The sequence below is a fragment of the Stegodyphus dumicola genome, chromosome 1, assembly GCF_044657685.1.
Source record: "Stegodyphus dumicola isolate Sdum_Otavi_A_Nest chromosome 1, ASM4465768v1".
In the NCBI taxonomy this organism is placed as follows: domain Eukaryota; kingdom Metazoa; phylum Arthropoda; class Arachnida; order Araneae; family Eresidae; genus Stegodyphus; species Stegodyphus dumicola.
The window spans coordinates 42,403,417-42,425,407 of NC_140768.1; the positions used below are offsets into that span (position 1 = coordinate 42,403,417).

The 21,991-nt window shown below is 32.1% G+C and overlaps 1 protein-coding gene across 4 annotated transcripts in view; it reads right to left on the minus strand.

Annotated features, from left to right (window-relative positions):
- The window catches only part of LOC118195504 (nephrin-like), a 497,037-nt gene that overhangs the window by 14,594 nt on the left and 460,452 nt on the right, over nt 1–21,991 (minus strand). For 2 of the 4 annotated variants that reach the window (XM_085814172.1, XM_085814164.1), the window contains exons 18-21: nt 19,476–19,700; nt 16,450–16,479; nt 10,680–10,825; nt 129–240 (exon numbers count right to left, since the gene is read on the minus strand). In XM_085814172.1, the coding sequence (XP_085670298.1) occupies nt 129–240; nt 10,680–10,825; nt 16,450–16,479; nt 19,476–19,700 (513 nt within the window). The remainder of the gene's footprint in view (nt 1–128; nt 241–10,679; nt 10,826–16,449; nt 16,480–19,475; nt 19,701–21,991) is intronic. The other 2 variants (XM_085814182.1, XM_085814189.1) reach the window with 2 other exon arrangements.

A 21,991-nucleotide genomic window follows, 5' to 3' on the forward strand; every position in this document is an offset into this window, starting at 1 on the left:
GCCACTTAGGATAAATTATCAGCTGCAGAAATTAACTTCAGCATGATTAACAAATCTGAAAAACATGTCTCTTTCCTGACGGAAAACATAATTTTCAAACTCTAATGCAACAGCAAAACCGCTCTTACCTTGGTCTGGATATGGGTACGGACAATAATAAGGCATGGAAGTATCAGGGATGTATGTACCATCTCCATGTGATGTTATATAAGCGGTAGTTTCAGATTTCACTTGTTCCTCCTAAAAATAAAAAAAAAAAAAAATACTCTTTAACTTAAACTTCTTTATGACTACACTCTTACATAAAAAAATTGTTTAGGAAGTTTGTTATGATTGTTTATCATGAATCCTATGAGAAGCAGATTGATAATGTGAAACAGCATGGACAATTAACAATTAATAGTTCTACACTTTCGGTTTTTCATTTAAGTTGTCTTATTTTCTGATTTTTGATGGCTTACTAAAATTCCATTACGATTCAGAATACTCTGTGCTTTTCTTATTTCTTTATCTACAGAGTCTAAACTATCTATTATTCTATTTTCTTTCTCTTTATCTACAAAGTATATTATAGTTACAGATAATTAATTCATGATAAAAATTTAATCAATATATTAAATTTTAGTGTACAGAATTTTATGATATATCAATGCCGCAATCCCGTAAATAGGCTCATCCGTTTCTTTATATGATACTGAGCTCGATGACGGATAATTAAATGATAAATTTTTAATTAAAAAAATGAAAAGATAGATTGTAAAATCTAGTAAATAATAATAGCAATAATAATAAATTTTCAAAATATTCTCCTCATGAGGAAATTTTTTATTATTTATCTCAACGAAAGTTTAACAGTCACTTGAGCATTAATTAAGTTACGCTTAGAAAATGCAATGAACATATTGTTATGTGTGTACGGGTTCGTAATCGAAAGAACTTAAGCGTAATCAAAGAAACACTTTTATCAAAAGAAACACTTAAGAGTTCTGAAACTTTTCCACCAAAATAGTCGTACAATTATTTACAGTTTTACACAGTATAATCAGTAGTTACACTTAAAATTACTAGTAACGTTAAACACAAGGTAGTGCAAAGCGCATTTAAGAGCGAAGCTAAGCATGAGATATCTCAGTGTTCCGAACTTAAGCTGAACTAAATAGCTAACAAAAACTGATAACAGGTGCTCTTTCCAGTCTTATATAGCTATCACACGACCGCCGAGAAATGTGTAGTACTTTTTGCTTCTCGAAATTATTGGAAGGCATATAAGGGCCGAATACGATTACAGTTACACAGAGCATCAATTACAGTTATTCAATTACAATATTCATTACAGTTATACAGGGACTCTACGCTGAATGGTCGCGAAGTTTGGTGATTGTGCGCCAAATGAGGCGACAAAATTAGTCGCTAAAACCGTGGCAATTTGGCGATATCTCACCAAATTAATGAGAGAGAGACTTTTACTAAATGTTAAATTGACTTGCCCCTGCATTTGTATTTTTCCGGCAGAACAGCTTTCCTCTGAGCTTTTCATGTTACATTATTCGGAAAATACAACAATTTCACTAAAATTACCTATTTATGTACAAAATCCTACAAACATCTGACACAAAATCTCAACAAGAAGCATCAGATTTTCTCCTCTGACAAAGTAAAAAAATTATAATTAATTTGTTTATATTAATTGCGACAATATTACCTAAATATTTAATCTAAATTATGTGTTTTACGTTCGACACAGAATAAAGAAATACAACCTCAATCTTCTCTCCTAACGTCCTCTAGAAATGTTCATAAGGAGACGACGAGAAACATTCCTAATCTTGAGGACGAGAAACATTCCTTATCTTCAAACATTCCTTATCTTGAGGATTTGATCCACGTATTCCGTAAATTACGTTTATGTGATTAACACAATTATATCGGGACACTTGCAAATCGCTAGTGAAACAGTTAACAAATTATCTCAGAATTTAGGGTTACCAATATGAATTGCATTGATTTATTAGCAACATATAGCATTAGTTCCTTGAATAACTCTATATTAATGCTAGATAATTAAGATAGAATATTTCCACTGATATATTCTCATATTTGCCCTTAAGTGCATGTAAGCTTTTCCAAATCGACTAGAGATACTTCACTTTAAGCACGCTAAGATCATGAAACCTATTTTTTGGATATTCCTTCCTAATGCTATTTGCCATTTAGCTACAAAAGCTAATGATATAATAGGCTTTTATAATTTATAATACATTAGCTTTTGGATATCTGCTAATGGATGCTTTGCTTTTGATCATCTAAGAACGAAAATTATTTTTCCAAACTTTCATCCCAGGGAGTTATTCTTTTTGGAATATGCCGTTAAAGCTTTCTTTTCGCCAGCTAAACTATTCTTACAAATTTCTAACCACATAAGCTGATCTTTTAAAATTTGCTAACGATAGCTATTCTTTTGGATATCTGCCAAAGAAAGCTTTCCTTTTGATCATCCAGAAATTGTAAGTTATTTTTCCAAATTTTTAGCCACGAAAAATTTTCTTTTGGACATTCTACCAATATTTTTTTTTTTTTTTTTGACTATCTGACAACGAAAGCTAGTCTTTCAAATATTTAGATAATATTCTGTATATTTACAGATAAAGCTATTCTTTTCGTCATACACAATGGCAATTATTATTTGAAACTTCTAGCTACGAAATCATTTCATTTGGACATTTGTCTATGAAATGTTACTGTTTTGGGTTTCTAACCACGAAAATTACGCTTTTGCACATGTAACAAAAAAAGCTTTTTAGCATCTAATCACATATACTTTTATTTGCATTTTCTTTATCTGAGAATTTATTGTTGCGAAATCCTAAGCCTGCGATGAGGTAGCTTCCCCAAAAAGAGGGGTCCGGGGATGCTATCTTACCGCATCGAGAATGGCACCGCATTCGAGTTGCCAGATTTGGCGCGAAATCGTCTATTTGTTGTTATTTAGCATCAAAATTGGCGATATGCCATAGGGAGAGCGAGAACATTCTACAGCACATTCTTAGCGGTTTTCTCGGGAATAATCTGGAAGATAGGTTAAAGCTATACATGCGCTGCCTGTAAGGGGAGAAAATAGTGTCTTGAGTTCAGAGATCAGCTTGTGAGCGATCGACCGAGTCGGGAGCTGTACTTTAATTCTTTATCGTGAAGCTGACTTCAGCGTTATAGCCTGAAGACTGTACTGCTGATTGTTTCAGCATATCTGCCGTAGTTTTTCGACAAGTGTAAAAGTGTCTTTCGAATTGTCCTGTGTAATAGTTACTGGCGAATAAATTGTGTTTTGATGCTTCATCAAGTGTTATATCATCAATTCCCCAAATCCAACGAACTCGTAAACCCAACCTTATACAAATAAAAAACCTAGTGCCAAAATTACAAATGGAAAAATTTATGTTTTATTATGAAAGAAAAATATATTGTTTATTATATGATATTTACTGTTCTTCTGACTTTTGAATGACTTAGTATACAGATTTGAAAGTGTATAATATTTATTGAACATCTCTTTCTTTCCGAAAACAAAAACTTCCTGTATAATAAAAGTTTATTGGAATAAATGATTGATTCCCTACAATGCCAAGTTACGAATAATTTATCTTGCATTCATATACAATACATACCAAATAAATATATATTTTACGATATCCTAGCATATGTTTCTTTTCTGATTTCACACTGAATGAAATCCAGCATATCTCAATCTATCTGGACATTTTTTCTGAGATATCTTAACGCTGTCTCCAATTTCTTTTCTTTCCCAGGTAAGTGTATTTTAAAAATCCTAAAAGAAAAGTTTCTAAATCCTAAAAAAAAAGGTCCATTTTAAAACCCTAAAAAAGATCATTTTAAAACCCCTTTTTATTCTAAAACATTAGTCTCTTTCTTTTTTTAATTTAAAGTCCTAGACGATTATCTTCTAAATTTTATTACATTTCTTTGACGTATGTTATTTCTCTGTATAAAATTCCCCCTCCCCAATATGCTTCTCAGAGTTTCAACGAAATTTCAATCTTTTTCAATATAATAAGAATAATACATGGAAAAATGCATAAACATAAACTATTACCCAGCACTAATTTCAAGATATCCATTTTTAAACCTGTAATATAATTAGATACCTCTATGAGAATTACTAGCTTACCAAAAGTGATTTGTAACAGCTTGAAATCGACCCTTTGATTCTCAAGTTAAAGGTCAGTCTGCCATGTCAGTTTGAAAACGTTCGTTTACGTACGTGTTTCCTTCGTAAAACGATAGCTATAAAAACTATTACAAACAAATGTACAAATAAATGCTGTGCTATTTACTCTCGTACATACTTGATAGGATTTAAAATATTTTTATGCTGAGCGGAAAGCATTAGTAGTACCTATTATTGGATTTCCAAAATAAATAAATAAATATTCCTATTCAAGAAAGTTAACCATAAATAATAATACGGATATGAATATCTGCAGCTCAAATTAGAGACATAAATTTATAAAAAACTTAATATCTTTATTTTCCTAATTTACAACCACAGCAAAAGATAATAGCTTAATCTCCCAACTGGCAATCAATTACCACATTGCTGTAAAAATGAAACAACAGCAGCAATAATAGCTATTATGTTTAGAAATCGGTAAACGAAAAAATTCTAAAGTGCTCCCTTTTGCCATTAGGTTATTCATGGTAATTGCTCTTACTATTGAACGATATTTCCTAAAAATAGAAACTAGCTACCAAACGCAACGTAACTATATGCTGTCATTATTTACCAAATATCTCACAAGGATGCATATATTGTATTTATCTTGGACGTAACTCCGTGATGAAAAGAAAAAAAGACAAGCATTTTTGCAAATCGATAGTTTCATGTATAGCTCTAATCAATTCAGAAAGCCCGATTCAAGGGGTAATAAAATATAAGATATTAAGCAAGTCAAACAAAAAAAAAAAAAGTTAGCTTCTATGTACAGAAAATGATTTCCCATTCAGCGATATTTAAGTGGGAGAGAAACATTAATTATAATTAGCGATCGATTGTAATCGATACTCATTTATTAAAAACTTTCAATGACCTTTTGTTGCAACACGTAAGGACAACGCTGAATTAATAAATTAAATGGTGTGGTGAAGGCAGCGAATCTCGGATCCTTCTAACTAGAATAAATAAAAATTACGTTAAAAATTTTCGAACGCGTGCATTTATTAAATAGATGCTTTTGTTTCATTTATAAACACAAATATTATTATGCAGTACAGAAAATTCACAGGCACTTTATCATGAATTGATGGACATAATATAACACCACGCTATTTTTATCTGAATATGTTTTAAAATACGTGGATACCTGTTTTCATGGTTCAATACACAAGACACATAACTATTTATTAGTGAATTACAAACATCAACTCATTGAAATTACAAGATACAACATACAATACAGAAGGTGTTTAGGCATTTTTAAACGATCTCGAGGCGGTTTAAGTAATGTTCAAAATGTAAAAAATATTTTTTAATGTTTGATTTGATAGAGCCGTTTTACTGGACTGCATGTCTCCATTGTGATTTGTATGATAGAGACAATTTTCATAAAATGTTCAGGGGTACTGTTTCCCAATTACCACCCACCCGTCCATCAATCAGGGTGGGTTTGCACTTAGAAAAACCCCTTTTCAAGACACCACAAGTACAATATTCAAGAATGCGTTGAATAGAAATATATTCAATACTTGAATCACTCTTCGTTTTTTAAAGGAATAAAGTGGTACTTTCCGATGTATGATTTGTTACTTTGCCTTGATGAAGTTTCACTCTTTGAAAGTGATTAGAATAAAGAATTTCTTCTGCAAACACAGGACATACACCTTTCTCTTGGTAGTACGTTCAGTTGATTTTAACATAATTCATGCTCTTCTTATTTTTAAATTATCATTGCAAAAGAATCCTGCGATACTCGTAAACCCTTACTGGAACTTCCTTTGCCTTGACGGAATCAGCTTAGTACACTTTTTTTTCTTCGTTTTCGATAATAAGTAGACTTTTTTTATTTAGGTAAACCCATGGTCACAATGTATTTCCATTATGTCCTGCTAAATAGTTTTCATGCAGCAAGCCACATGCCTCGACAAAAGTTGAAGAACTGCATGTTTATTACCTTTTTCAAGTCGTAAATCTCGATTTATTATTATTTTATTTATTGCTGCTACAGAAGTATTTAAAACTTTTGCAACTGATTCCTGCATCGGCGGATTTTCTCTTGTTGCCAACGATTTAACTTGAAAAACTCTAGAAACGGTACGTACCTTTTTCGGGTATTATCTTAGGGTACTTACGTATTAACGCAACCAGGCCAAAATTCGCATAAATCGCCAAATTTGGCGACCCTACTTACGGCAACCCTACGTGTTTTTTACCTTTTTCAAGTCGTAAATCTCGATTTATTATTATTTTATTTATTGCTGCTACAGAAGTATTTAAAACCTTTGCAACTGATTCCTGCATCGGCGGATTTTCTCTTGTTGCCAACGATTTAACTTGAAAAACTCTAGAAACGGTACGTACCTTTTTCGGGTATTATCTTAGGGTACTTACGTATTAACGCAACCAAGCCAAAATTCGCATAAATCGCCAAATTTGGTGACCCTACTTACGGCAACCCTACGTGTTATACGTAGTTTTTCGTAAAGAAATTATTTTTCTTACTGGTTAGATTGAATGCCCTGAAATACTTTAAGTATGGGTATTTGGGATCTGCCTGCGAGTGAAAAAGATGCTGTTGAATTGTTGCAGGGATATGGAATTATACCGCGAACGAACGTACTTGTAAAAATTCTCATACAATGAAACTGTATTTTGGAAAGCAAATCTTCTGGAAATGTAACGTCGAAGAGTGCAATCAACATTTGGGTGTGAGAACCGGAAATTGGTTTGAAGGTAGCCGAATTTCATTTGTGACAGCGGTGCGCTTCATTTATTGTTGGTGTAAAGAGTTAACGTCAATTAAATTTTGTGCAGAAGAGATGGGAATTGCTGACAAAACTGTTATAGATTGGAATAATTACATGCGGGAGATATGTGCCCTTGAAATGGATGAAAAAGAAAGAAAGCAAATAGGCGGCGAAGGACTTATTGTGCAAATAGACGAAAGTTTATTTGTAAAAAGAAAAAACTACCACAGCAATGGGTTTTCGGCGGAATTTGCCGAGAAAAGAAAGAGACATTTTTGGTTACTGTACCTAACAGAAGCGCCGTTACCCTCATGGAAAAAATTTGCGAAAATATCAAGGAAGGAAGCATCATTTATTCGGATTGCTGGAAAGGATACAATACAAATGGCGCAACAAATGACGCAGCCAAATGGCGCAGCAAAAAACAGAGAGGAACAGCCCGTCATCATCTTGACTCATACCTTATCGAATTTATATGGCGCCAAGCTCAAGTTGTTAATGGGCGAAGACGGTTTTTAATCAGTGCTAAAAGCAATAGCCAAAAGATTTCCGCCGAAAAAATAATTCTGCAACTTATTCAAATTCGAAACCGGAAGGGTTTAATTGCTATTTTATATTTTAAAACAAAATAATATAAAAAACTGTAGTAAAAATTATCTGTAATTAATAAATGTACATTTTCTTTCTATTCATACTTTTTTACTCAAACTTACAAATCGCGCCAACCTGGTTGCGATAATACGTAAGTACCTACCTATCTTAGAAACTTCTTTTCATGCAGAAGCAACGATAGACGACTTTTCCCTTTCCGATTAACAATACTGCTTATTTTTCACTTAGAAATTTCAATCATGCCTCTCTCAAAGTTTTTGAATCATGGAGTAGGAACATTTCGCTTCGGAAGGCGCAAAAACATATCCTTCAATCAGCATCTTGTTTACATGCGATATTTTAAAAGAAGAATATATTTAAAAGTAGCAGACCATATTGTTTATTTCAAATAGTAAACTGTTGCCAAAAAATCTTCATTTTTAAACATTCGCTTTTTTTTTTTTTTTTTTTTTTTGATTCTTAACAGAATTCGTTCTAAAATATATCTAAATATTCTTTGCAGTAATCATAAAGAAATCGCAATAAATATCTAAAATAGGTAGGCATTACGAGAAAGACTTTAATGTGATTCTAAATTTTAAACTATTAATTATTTGAAATATTTACAATAAGGTAATTGCATTAATATTATTAAAATAAACAGATATGTGGGAAAAGATCTGTAGTGTTATCTCGAGTTTCAATATTCATCGTTCTCAAATCTATCGCAGTTCTTATTCAGTTTGAACTGAAAACAAGTTCTTATTCAGTTTGAACTGAAAACAAGTTCTTATTCAGTTTGAACTGAAAACAAGTAAGAACTGAGGTTTTGCGTGGATTGCAAAGTATGCAGTGAAATAAAACGACAAATTTCTAATACTGGCAACAGTGATAAACAAAACAGATTTTGTACGTCATCTTGTTGTAGCGATCGCTTTCCTAGGTATGTGCGGACAAGAGCGAAATACACCAGAATTCAAGATAACCGAACTGAGATATCTTTGATCGAAGAAGTTGTAGAAGTATTTACACCTATCGCAACATTTATGACATATTTAAAATAATCTTTTGAAAGAAAGAATGTTATTTACTTTCCCAGAGATAATTTTATGGATCACAGTCTCCAGAAATTCTGGGAAATTAAATGCTGGGAGGTAAGGTGTTCGAAATGAAGAGAGCTATAATACAGAATATTCTGAATAAAATACGATGTTTCACATACCGCTAAGATGTAGAGTAATGCTTTAACTTTCAAACTGTGAATTTATAATTAAAAATTATAATTTTCAAGCAAGAAAATGCTCTTTTCTTCCTACTACGTTATACAATAGAATCCTGAATTATGACAACTTGCTGTTTTTCGGGAGGAATGCGCATCTGTCACTGCAAGCCATATCGCTCTTCGCCAGACACATGTTGATACTGCTATACTTGTTCTTGCTATTTTGCGTAATGTTCCAACATCAGTGTTCCTGATTCAAATTTTCTAATGATTGTTTTTTTTTTTTTTTTTTTGTTTTTGTTTTTTTTCCTAAAATCACTTTTCTTAACCAAAAAACCAAAAAACTAAATCCAAATTAATCTTTGTGAGATGATTTCAATCGCCAAGGAATCATCTCTTTTGATGTGAATATAAAATGTTAATTCTACATCGTTCAATGCTTCAACAATCTCATTGAAAATCACTATGCGGAGTCAGCTTATATAGCGCACGTCCAACATATAATATAATATTACTTTACGCATAGGATGAAGAGTATGTGCATTCGGCATAACACAGGTTCTAGAATTTCTATGATAGAGATAATTCCAGAATTTCGTGCCAGTCTTCGCCCAATCATTTCAGATCTACATCGAAAACTCATCCAGCAATGGAAGATTGGATAAGACGGCTGAATACTGGCAGTTGGTTCCGGGTTTGATTCCACATGACAGGCTATGCAGTAGCCTGTCTGTCTTATATTTTCGTGGTTTCCCCGGCGTATCACGTAGGAACATGCCTCCCACACGAATGAAAGGCATTTTCCCTTGCAAAGACATTAACCAATCAACGAAGCAATCAATCATTAACCATATTCAATTAACCAATCACCGAAGCAAGAACTTTGTTTTCGGTTTTATGTAAAATACCACCAGTAAATTTCTTGATAAATACACACAAAATTTCTCACATAGTTTTCGCTGTTTTGAGACGATTTTTTGATTGATTTTTTGCATGAGACTATGGTAAGTACTATATATGTGATATTTACAACAATGGATAAAACATTGAAGATATTTCAATTAAATTAATTAGCTAAATCAAGTCCATTAAATAAAAAATCCAAATCTTTGTAATAAGATATGCTATCCACAATGTTATTGTTATGTTACCAACAATACTTTTTCATTAGAATCATATTTTCGGGCTCGTTATTTAAATAATATTTTAATTACAAGAATGAGAACAAAATTTTGTGTCCCTTTATTCATTTAGAAATGGTACAAATACCAAATTAATATACATTACGTTAACAGAAATACTTAAAAATCCACCAATTATGTTATTATGAAGTTGAGTTTATAAATGATAACAGAACAAAATACTACTTAAAAAACATATCACCGAAAAATGTACCGACTTTTCTGATTCTTAAACTGAAAAGGAAAACTATTTTTTTTAATTTTTTTTTTTTTTTTTTTTTTTTTTTTTTTTTGCAATATCAAAGTTAAATCGAAATTGAAAAAAAATATATCGGCAACTGTCATCTTCTGCCATTCACAATAATTGGGATAAAAGTAAATTTAAATAGTGAATAATGAAGGCAAAGCATGTAACTTTAAGTTCTCCAAATGAAAATTCTTTTCACTACCACTATTTACACAGTAATGTTTTCCTTCTTTTGATGATAAAGTATACCCTAGACGTTCATGTTCATTTTGGTCTTTGATCACGTTGCAGGAGAATAGAAAATAATGATCATTCCAATAGCCGGCAGCTATGGTAACATCCAGCCAACACTGCCCATTGTCTGTAAGCCTGATTTCTTCTATTCTGGGTCCAAAACTTTGCAGTAATTCAGCGCAATCCCCTGCTAAAGACAAAAAGACTAGAAGAAAGAAAGTAAACTCACCGAGTATCCCCCGGCGCTGTGTCCGTCCGAATAGTTATCACTTTTTTCCGAATTACAGCTAAGGCTCTCCCCGTTTAGACCTTCGTTATAACTACTTGGAGCGTACATCTCTATGGTTGCGGCCTTGCTGCTGGAATGATCACTTTCTGAAAGAAGAAATGCGTGATTGGTATTTTAAGAAGTAAGAGACGAGCTTGTACTAATTAGTAAAAAAAAAATATATATATATATATATGTTGGTAATAGAAATGTTTCAACGTTGGGACACGGTTTTGAAAAATAAAACAAATCATTCATCTTTACAAAAAAAACTGTTTATCATAGATAACAAGTCCAGTATCATTCATAATTTTTTTAATTTTCCCCAAAATCTATAAATATATAATAATATGGCGTGTTAATCATGACTGCATCTTACTTATAACTCATTTCGCTATTATCATCATTTATGCTAGATAAAAATTTGAACACATACCGATGTATGTGTATACGTGTGTGTGCCCATTCTACTATAATTACATTTGTAGTTTTCACATACTTACAACAGTATATGGGCGCTGACCAACCAAATAGGCGGATTATATATTAGTAGGCTATAGAAACTAAGGGCACTGCATAGATTGCAATAAGGATGTTAGTTATAGTTCCACTTTATTTATATTGGTAAAAATTTATGTTATAGTTCCACTTTATTTATATTGGTAAACTAATGTTTTAGTCTGCAGACACTACTATTGGATAAATGAATGTTTGACGTTATGTAAGTAAATGCATTACGAATGTTATACAATAATAATACTCTATCCCAGCCTCAGCGATAGATTGGTATTACATGCAAGATGTCTCCAAAGGTCTTTGCCAAACTTAACATGCTGGTAAGTCATACCGTGACAAAGAAGATTTGCATAGGAACTTGTGTCCTAAAATGCGAACGGTGATTGCTAAAGGGCAGTGTTCGCAAGCGTAGAGGGGAAGAAAAAATGATGCCAAAAGAAGTGTTAATATGACTTTTATTAAAGAACATATTTATATCGTAGATGATATTCAAAATTCCTTCCATTCATCACAATGCATGCTTCACAACCTCGACACATGTATTCACGGACTCGCTCAAAATGGACAAGCCTGTCACAAACACGTTCCGCCGCTTCCAAGATCCTGGTGACGAGATCCATGTTCGATGGTCTCGTACACCATGGACTTCATGTATCCTGACAGGCAGAAATCCAGGGAAGATCGCGATGGCCATGCGACTGGTTCGCCTCTGCCAATCCAGTGATCAGTATATGTTCTATCAAGGTATTCCTGCACAGTGCTGCTAAAATGTACAGACGCTGCGTCAGGCTGAAATCAGATGTTTCGGCATGTAGCTGCTGGAACGTCAACCACGAGATCCAGAAACATTCTTTCAACAAAATGTCACACAAAATATCCATAAAGAACTGAGTTAGTAAACCGATTCACCCTTCTCATGGAACGTCCTCGCCTGAAATGATCACACTTCCCTCTCTCCCATAAGCTTCTAGCAGTCGGCGTTCACATTTTCGGACACAAGTTCCTACGTAAATCATGTTTGTCATGGTATGGCAGAACACCATGTTAAGTTTGGCAACGACCTTTTGAGACACCCTTTATATATAACAGAGCACTCTCTCTTTCGTTTTCTTTTTATATAAATATACATAATAACTCTATTTCTCTCTCTCTCTCTCTCTCTGTATATATAATGACGATCGATCGCGGAACTGAGAGAAGAGGAAGAAGAAGAAAGTTGTCCGGAAACAATGTTCCATTTTTAAATACTAATATTTAATACATTCTGCTTATGTGAATTCTTATATGATATCCGTATTAAAAAAAAACTAGGAATTTGAGCATTTATTTAAATCACGTGACAGATCAAGTCAAGACGTTTTGAATATATGACTGTCCCTTACATCTTCAGAAACATCAATTAACGATGTTCATGTACAATATTCTCCACTGCATCAGCAATAACTGTCATTTAATGAAAATAAAATTTTCTTATTTTTGAAAATTATTAGATTTATCATACCACTTCGATCTTTATTATTTATATGCATATAATTCTTACATGAAATCGGTTTTAAATTGCAGCTGCAATGAAAACTTTTACGCTACGAAATCAAAGATAATTATATATCTTCCTACATTTCATATCAAAATAATGCTTTGAAATTGACAAGCAAATAAAATGTTTACCGTATAGTTAATATCAAATAATTCTTTAAAATCGACAACCTAATGAAAAGTTTCAGCAGGAAACACAATTTAAGGCTTTACAACGAAAACAAATCGAAGACCAATTTTCAGGAAAAGTTTTGTTCCAAGCAAGTCTAAGAAGTTGCTAGCCTCACGCCTTGTTGGAGGACATCCATCAAAAACGATTTTTTTAGTGCACCAAATACTTTTTCAACTTTTTTTCTTCTTTGAGTACCTTTTTCTGATCGCGAATAAGTCACTTTAACCTTTGATAAATTAGGTATCGTAAACCGATACGAAACCGATAGGACTACCATTGAAATAGTCCAATAAGAGGAGCATAAAAAATATAATTGATAAGTGAAGAACATTAGGGTTAAGGAATTCCGGATCGACAGCTTTGTTTGAGAGAATAACAAGGTCAGCCATTAATTAATCTCTTCCTCTTGATAATCAGGCTTCCCGTTTCGCGTCACACTTCGTATAGACAAATTACAACGCATTTTTCATCTTTTTGGGGAATAATCTTTCTTTTTGACCCTTCCCGGCATTGTGCGTGGAATAGTTCGGTGAAACTAAAGCGGTTCGTTGAAAAGTTTGTCATATTCACGGTGGCATCCCTCGTGAGACCAAACGAGAAAGAATAAATGCTTTCGAAGTCATTTATTAGGTTCCTTAAAGAACTGAATGGATTTAGTAAAATATTAACGTCTTCGCAACGATGGCCATATCTTCCAGCAGCAATTAATTTCAAAGACTTTGATAACTTTATAATGGGGGCTCTAATCCTTAAATGAAGAACAAGTTGTTAATGACTTTTAAATCTTTATCATACATGCATTTTTAACAAAGAAGAATTAACAGCTTATTCTTTTTATTTCATAAATCTTTTCAGAATTTCCTCTAAGGTAATAAAAAAAGTCTTTTTATCTCAGAGTAGGATAACTTATTTTTATGACGAAAATAATTACCGTTAGTTAGGTAAAGGTAAAGGTAAATGTGATACACAGTTTAATCCATCTGAAGGCAATTTTTTTATTAAAACGCATCGATTACTCCATCTAAATATAGAAAATTTTCCCAGTAATTTTATTAATAAGGCTTACTAAAATTACAAACAATACCAGTTGAAAGCAAAACGCTTTCATAAAAGGAACACATATAGCGTACACCTGAAAATATCGCTCGTTATATCGCGTTTTACTCTTGTTTATAAATTGCCCAGCTGCGGTAAGATAACTTCCCCGCAAGGCGGGTTTAGGGTTGCCAGAAAATGGAAAGAGAAGGCAGGGGTGCCATATTTGGCGAGAAATTAGCCCATTTGGCAACATTTGGGGACAAGATTGGTGATATGTCATAGACGGATGGAGAACCATCTAGGACGAATTCCTACCGGCTTGGCTCAGAATATTCTCGAAGGCACGCCGAAAACTATATAAAGCCTGCTGGTACGCCGTGTAGAAAGTGTCTAGCAGTCTATCGTGTGTCTCGTAGTCTATCGAGTTAATCGTCAGTCTAGTGTCGAGTTGGTCGTTGAGTGCATCGAGAGAGACTCTTAAAGTATCGCGAGTTAGAGCATCGTCGAATCTATCGTGTGTCGAATCTATCGTGAATATTTAATAAATAGATGTAACAGACAAAATGTTAAAAAAAACGCCTCTTTGGACGTAATTTAAAATCAGAAACCTTTCAGATTTTTATTATTATTTTTTTATTTTATTTTATTTTTATTTTTATTTATTTATTTTTTTGATAAAGTTGTTCTGCAGAGTAAAATTCTGTGCAGTTTTTAAATTTAATGTTTGATGTTTATTTTCTTTAGGCACTTTTTCGAAACTTTTCATTTAAAAGTACATTGACTTTTTCATTTAAAAGCAGACGAAGGCTGGCCGCATAGCAACTAGTTAAATGGCCGCATAGCAGCTAGTTAGGTAAAGGTAAAGGTAAAAGTATGGGGGACACCAGCGATGTACCATAGGTCACCTGGTAATGCCTTCCCATACTAACACTTTAAGAGAAAAAAAAAAAAAAAAAAAGGAAAAAAGGGGGGTAATTGCAAGTTTTATAAGAATTTGCATAGACTGAAGCTTTTCAAAAGGTCTAAAGTTTGCCTATTATGGTACATTGTGCAATTCCACAGTACGCCCCGCATCCAGTATTTATTAAAAATAATGGTGTAGGGCATAAGTAGATTACAAAATAGTAGGAATACAATTTGAAATTCACAAGATAAATTGAACATCTGATTTGGTGCAACAAAAATAGGAGATAAACATAATTAATAAACAAATAAACATAATGAGATAATTGTAATTAGTACTGGCAACACAATGTTAAATGAATTGTTATAATAATGCTAAAGAGGTAGGTGTCCATGGGTTATTTCAGATATATTGGTTTATTGCAGTTTATAAAGTTCAGTTCACGAGCGGATCCATTTTGTCCATAATTACAGCATGTAAAAGTTCACTAAGTTTAAACTGTATGTGGATTTACACTTGACAGAGATCTAGGCCGTAGGAAGAGAGTCGTTGCATAATTTTCTGAAACTTTGGATATTGATGTTTATCTTTAATTAAAAATCTTTGGAATGCCAGGAGGTCAGTTCTTGGGAATTTTATGTGAATATCCTCAGTTAAGGGGCATGAGAAAACGTAGTGATCAGGCGTTCCCTGTTCCCCACATATGCAGATGTCAGAATTTGCCAAATTTCTTGCGTAGAAATATGTGGGGAAGGGTCCATGTCCTGTTATAAAGTACTTTAGGGAAGGATTCGAGTTCAGAGATGCTAAGCTTACATTGGGCATCAAGTTATATGTGCGTCTAGCAGCTATAAAGGAATGATTACTTTTTACTGGGGGATTTACTTTGAATGTATCATAGGTTCAATTCGGGTTCTGCCCTCTAGTGGAGTAATAAGGGAAAAGATTTTATAGAATGATACCTGATTCAAATTAATAAAAATGGCGTTTATTAAGAAACAGATTAATATTACGGTTTTGTTAGTAACTTCCCAGGATGGCAACGATAAATTGAGATTTTAAGTTCCCTCTTAAAACTAAACGCTTTTAAGAATCATGACTATTAGTTGATCATAAGCGATTTACTTATAGATGTCACAGAACTGAAAAAGAACCAGACTCGAAAGGTTTGGTTTGGTTTTTTTAATTATGGCAAAGAACAATAGGGCTATCTGCCTTCGTGGAGGGATGCCTTCGTGAAAGACGTTCTAAGGGAAACTGACTCGTATACACGTTACACATGGGGAAAACCACGAAAACGCCCATGCAGCCATCCCCTTAGCGGGATTCGAACCTCGGACCGAACTACCAGTGTTCAGCGACTTTACCGCTCGATCGCTGGTGGGCGCTCAGACTCAAAAGGAAAAGTTATAACTATACGAATGAATAAATGCTTAAGCAAATTAAAACTCTATGCAGCTTAACAATTCGAAGTAACTACGTTACAGGGTTACATAGAGTTAACAATACTTATTACTTCAAAACCGAAAATTTAGTTAAAAAGACTGGGGCAGAAAAATACTTACTCTGACAAATCTTTGTGAACCTCTGCAGCACTTACCAATGCAGCATACAGAAAGAAAAGATAACAAAGATAATACAGTTCTAGAAATTCCTGTGTAATGTATTATAAACACATGTGTATAACTAATTAATTAAGCTATACAAGAAGGAACATGCGCTTCAGTTTAAAAGGCAAAAAGCGTAAAAATTATCATGCTGCATAATTTTTGTCATTCTAATGTATCAAATATTCCATCCTGAATACAACAACTGCAATCTAAGAATATATCGCGCATGTTTCGATAGGGAAATATTAATCACATTATTGGTTTAATTTATTTCCAACAGGCATATTCCCTATAATGTCTTGATAAATAACTTTTATTTAAATTACGCCATCCTATTTGGAGTTTAGCAAAGATTAATGGCTTAGGACATTCGTTTTTGAAACAGACAAATCTTCATTTTAGCTAGAGCCTTGAAAATTAAAATTAACAGATTTTTTTATAATTTTATTTTATCAGCGGTCTGATTAGTTTTGAATAAAGCATGCATACTTGTTTTACCTATATGATCACTAATATAGTGATAACTGAAACTTAATGAAAAGCGAGAGCACAGCAAACCGTAAACAAATGAAATTGAGAAATTACGGGCAGGTAAGTTACGAAGTTGTACTTATTATATTTACTTGAGTTTGTGAAATTAAATCATAACTACTTTATTTATCTACCAAAGATGAAAATAATTTAGTATCTTTTAATTGCATTTTGCTAATGGCACAGCTATGAAATTATATATTAAAAATTTATAAATTTAAACTAAATTCAGATTTAACTTAGAGAATTAAAAAAATTACGAAAACTATTATCTGTTGTATCCTCAAAGGAACTAATCATCAGGATATTAAATAATTTTTTTTATTTTAATAATAATATTAATTAATGTTTTCCGTTAAATACACTTTATGTTAAAATTTATTTTACAATACTGATATTCCATCCTGAATGTTGAATATATATAACAACAGCTATTGAGTATAGTTGTTCAAAACTGAATATATATAATAACCAATTAGTACAAAAATAAATTATTATTTAAAAAAATAAAAGATTATCCTATCTGAGGAAGGATGTCTATGGCAGTATGTATATATATATATAACATACACGATAACAATCTCCGTGTATAAGTGTATAAAGTTGTATCCTTAAGCTTCATTTATAAATTTTACTTTTACTTATATTTACTTACTCCAAAATTATATTTTGTTTATATATATATATATATATATAAAGAAATATAAATTTGGATAAAGAATGTGTTTCTCTATTTATACATACTTACACTTATGGGTAAGATAAAACTGCCGAAAAGAGATATTTTTAAAGGAACATTCTTGTTTTAATTTTTCTAGCCTTTGTAGTATATAAACACATTAATATGAAGAGCAATTATACGATAAAAACACGTATTAATATTCTTCAATTTCTAGTTGTTATTGCTTTAATTACTATAATTATGCTAAAAACACGCATTAAGTTCTAGATTTTATGGCTTTAACAATTATAATCTAGCATTAAACAAATGCATTAAATGTAAAAATTATGAATATTTTCTTGCTTTTACTATTTATAACTTTTGCGAAAAAATTGACGTTTTGATTTTATAGATTAATGTTTATATTTCATGCAAAAAGCAGGAGCGAGAGGCTGCAAGCAAACCAATTGCAGTAACGCATTCAAGTTGTTAAAGGTGGGTTAAATAAGCAATTAATGGCGTCTTAGAGGCATTAAATATTCCATTAAACAGTGTTAATATCAAACAGAACAAGTAATTATCTTTTACTACTAAAAGCCAATTTTTCTGCTGAGATAAATTTATTATGATTTTAAGAGTAATAATTTCCAGAAATACAAGCTACATTTCCAAACTGGGTAACTAGATGTAAAAATAAAAAGGTATATCATCTCATGTTAATACTCAGTGAGATAGGAACCTTCAAGAGGATGTTTAACGAAGTTTGTTTTGAAACCAATGATGACAAAATTAATAATCTTAAAGAAGCTACTGCTTGAAAAAAAATTTTTTTTCTTGAAAAAAGGTAAAGTGGAAACACTTTTTTTGAAACAAAGGTATGAGGAAGTAATTTAGAATTTCAAAATTTAAGAAAGTAAAATTTTGTAAAGCATAATATTCAATGACGACACGTATTTTAAAACATAAAATGCAAAAATTTAGTAACGGATGTAATAGTTGTAAAGTCAAAGTGGATGTAATAGTCATCAACGTAAAAAATAAAAACATTCCCATGAATAACAGCAATATGATAAAATAAAAACCTGATTTAAAAACAAATCCAAAACCTTTATTAACCCCCACAAAATTCAAACAAAATAAAAATGTGAAATGTAAAAACATAAAACTCTTATTTTTATGCAGATGTTCAGTAAAAAATTACGATTTCTAAAACAAAGAATAGAAACTTTTTTTATTAACGAATAAAATCAAGAAAAGTATGATTAGTGAAGAAAGTGAAAGAAACTCCCCGTCCGCTGAAACAAAATTTAATAAACCGAAGCTTAGTTCTATAAAAAAGTACATCACATAGCAATATTACATAAGAAGAAAACTAATCTTCTGGAATTTAATAGCATATTTAATTTTAATTTAAACTATTATATACAGTAATAGTTTGAATTTGTTATTGTTTTTTTGCTTATGAAAGTTTTAACTTTTAACAACAATTTAACATACTTACTTAACTTTTTTTAATCCTAAGTGAAATAAAATTATAATCGCCTTTATTTTTTAATATAAAATGCAAGTTTAATATAAAAAATTCCTGCCGCTGGGATAGTGGAATCTTTACGCTTAGTCTTTCTGCATTACTTTGAATTTTACGTTTTACACAATGTACGCAATTTTCACGCACTGTAAAAAATATTTGCTTATGCAACTTTTATCGTAAGACGTTACTGCAAGAGGCGTCAACCTCATTTCCTTTGCAATGCAGCATGCTCATAGCAAACACTGGAACTTAATTTACCCATGGAGAAAAGACACAATTGCTGATCTCCTTCTGCAGATGCCCTACCTTCTTCTAATCTCTTCTTCCTGCGCTTCCTGACGAAGCAGATCACAAGAACGATGTTCAGCACCAGCAAGCAGGAGCCCACGACGGAAACAGTGATGATGATCATACGAGGTATGTCCCCCTTGCCGACCAGAGAGTCGTCTATCACTTTTTCTGTTTCTCCGAGGGGTGCTTCGCCTGGAAAGAAAAAGAAAAGAGAAATGTTGAAAGAAGTAAAATGCCTTATTAGCTTTCTTTCCCAAATCGCTTATCTATCACCAAGACCATGTGCATGTTTGAAAGCTTTGTATTCATTGGACTGCAAATCTTCTCTGCTACGGAGCATTGACTAGTAAATTTTTAGCTTCATTTTAGTTAATCGATTTACAATACCGATCATAGCATGAAGATTACGGTGCTCAAACTTCGAAAACATTCTATTGTTTCCGGTATAGTAAATAATATTTTCATAAAAGGAAATAACACGATCTGTCGGTTAACCGGATATAAAACGATTACATCAGACATAAAAACTTTTATATCCAGCAGACGTAGAAGTAGTATGAAGCCAAACGAATATTGTAAGATTTCAACGAACATTTTCTCCGAATAACAACTCACACACACATTTACACAAAAAGTAAGCCAATGAACTAATTAAGCCAATACAGTATTACCTTCTGAAAGGGACACCTCCGAACAAGGGACACCTCTATTTAAAAGACAATACTCTTGGTCCCTTTGAATTAGGCACGTATTCACGTCACACCTCTATTTAAGGGACAAAATGTCTGCTCCCGTGGGTGTTCTTTATTGGGAGGCATTTCTGTATTCTTATTTACATTTAAATTTACATCAAAATTACATCTTTAGAACACTAACAGAAACTTCAACACATCGCGATACGGCTGATCTCGCAAGCATGAGCAAAACAGATATCATTACGGAGAATGAACGAATACATTGAATTCAGAGAACGATGAGTCCAAACTGCTCAAGGTTCTTTAATACTCGACTGGAACATTCAGCATAGATTCTTTAAAAATAGAACTTATCTTCTAGCAGAAAACTGGAATAGCTGTTTTTCATGACTCTCTAGAACTAGATATCACTAACTAACTATATCAAAACTCATAAATGTCTTGAACGCATTATTTAACAAAAAAGCACAATAATAAACAATATACCATCATACATCGTACGTACTTATTAATTTATCTTTGCTGTACATCCTATAAAACTATTTCCATGGTTTTGATAGAAATCCGATTAAAGTTTTTACAATCATGGCAAGGACATTAATTAATGAAATTTCATGGCTATATATAGGGTCCGGTAAAATCCTCTTTTCCCATGATCTGGTAATCTATGACAGAGTTTTCATTATGGATATATTTCTTATAAAATACCGATAAAGTAAATCTTGCGGCATTTTAGATTAATTACTCAAAACGCAGGCCATCTTGTGAGACAAGACTACCTATTACAGAATATTATTTCTGGAGAATCGTATATACAAGTTTTAAGAACCTGACATTCCTGAAAGCAATGCAGCAATATATAACACAAATTAAGAATTTATAAGAAATTACCGCATTTAATACCATTAATAATGTATTTAAAAGAAAATTCATGCCAAACATATATGCTATTTAATAAAAATAAGTATTATTGTAACTATACAATGATACTTTAATATAAGCACAGAAATACTTTTATAGGATTTACGGAAAAGTTAAATTAATACGTGCCAATGATATGTGATGATATATTGTAATATTATTGTGCTTATTTTGTTGAATAATAATTTCCTTTTTAGGTTTTCACGAGTTTGGATATAATTAGTTAGTGATATCTAGTATACGAGAATGCCATATTAATAATTTTGTTATATAAAATGTAAAACAGCCTCATTACTCAAAATTGTTATCCAAAGTTTAATTAAAGGCATCCTTTTCTGATTCAAACATGTTTCTTGTCTCATTCGCATTTTCTTTTATTTACTGGCAGTAAAAAAAATCACAAAATTTTCCCGAACAGCTAAATCAATACATCAGAAAAATATCAACCATACTTTTTCTAATTACCGTTTTTTGCATAATAAATTATATATGCAATGCTAAGAAAACCCACGTATGCACAAAAACATGAGTTTTGTTTAGACGTATTTGAAAATCCCGCATACCTCTGTAAAATTTCCAAACAGTGATCCGAAACGTTTATGATTTCAACTATTCGGCAAATTCTAAACATATATCTATATGGCATTGTAATACAGCTAACTGACTTCTCGGTCTGTATAATTTCCACTGATTAATATTTCGTTTCTCATCAAAATATTAATCTAAATCATTTTCCAGTCAAGGTTTCGAATTATCATTAAAAAACTTTTAAAAAAATCACTTCAGGTTACGCTCTTGAGGAAATGATAACCTTTTTGTAAAAGTATTTTTGAAGGAAAAAGTATCTGACTTTTCTTACAGATGAAA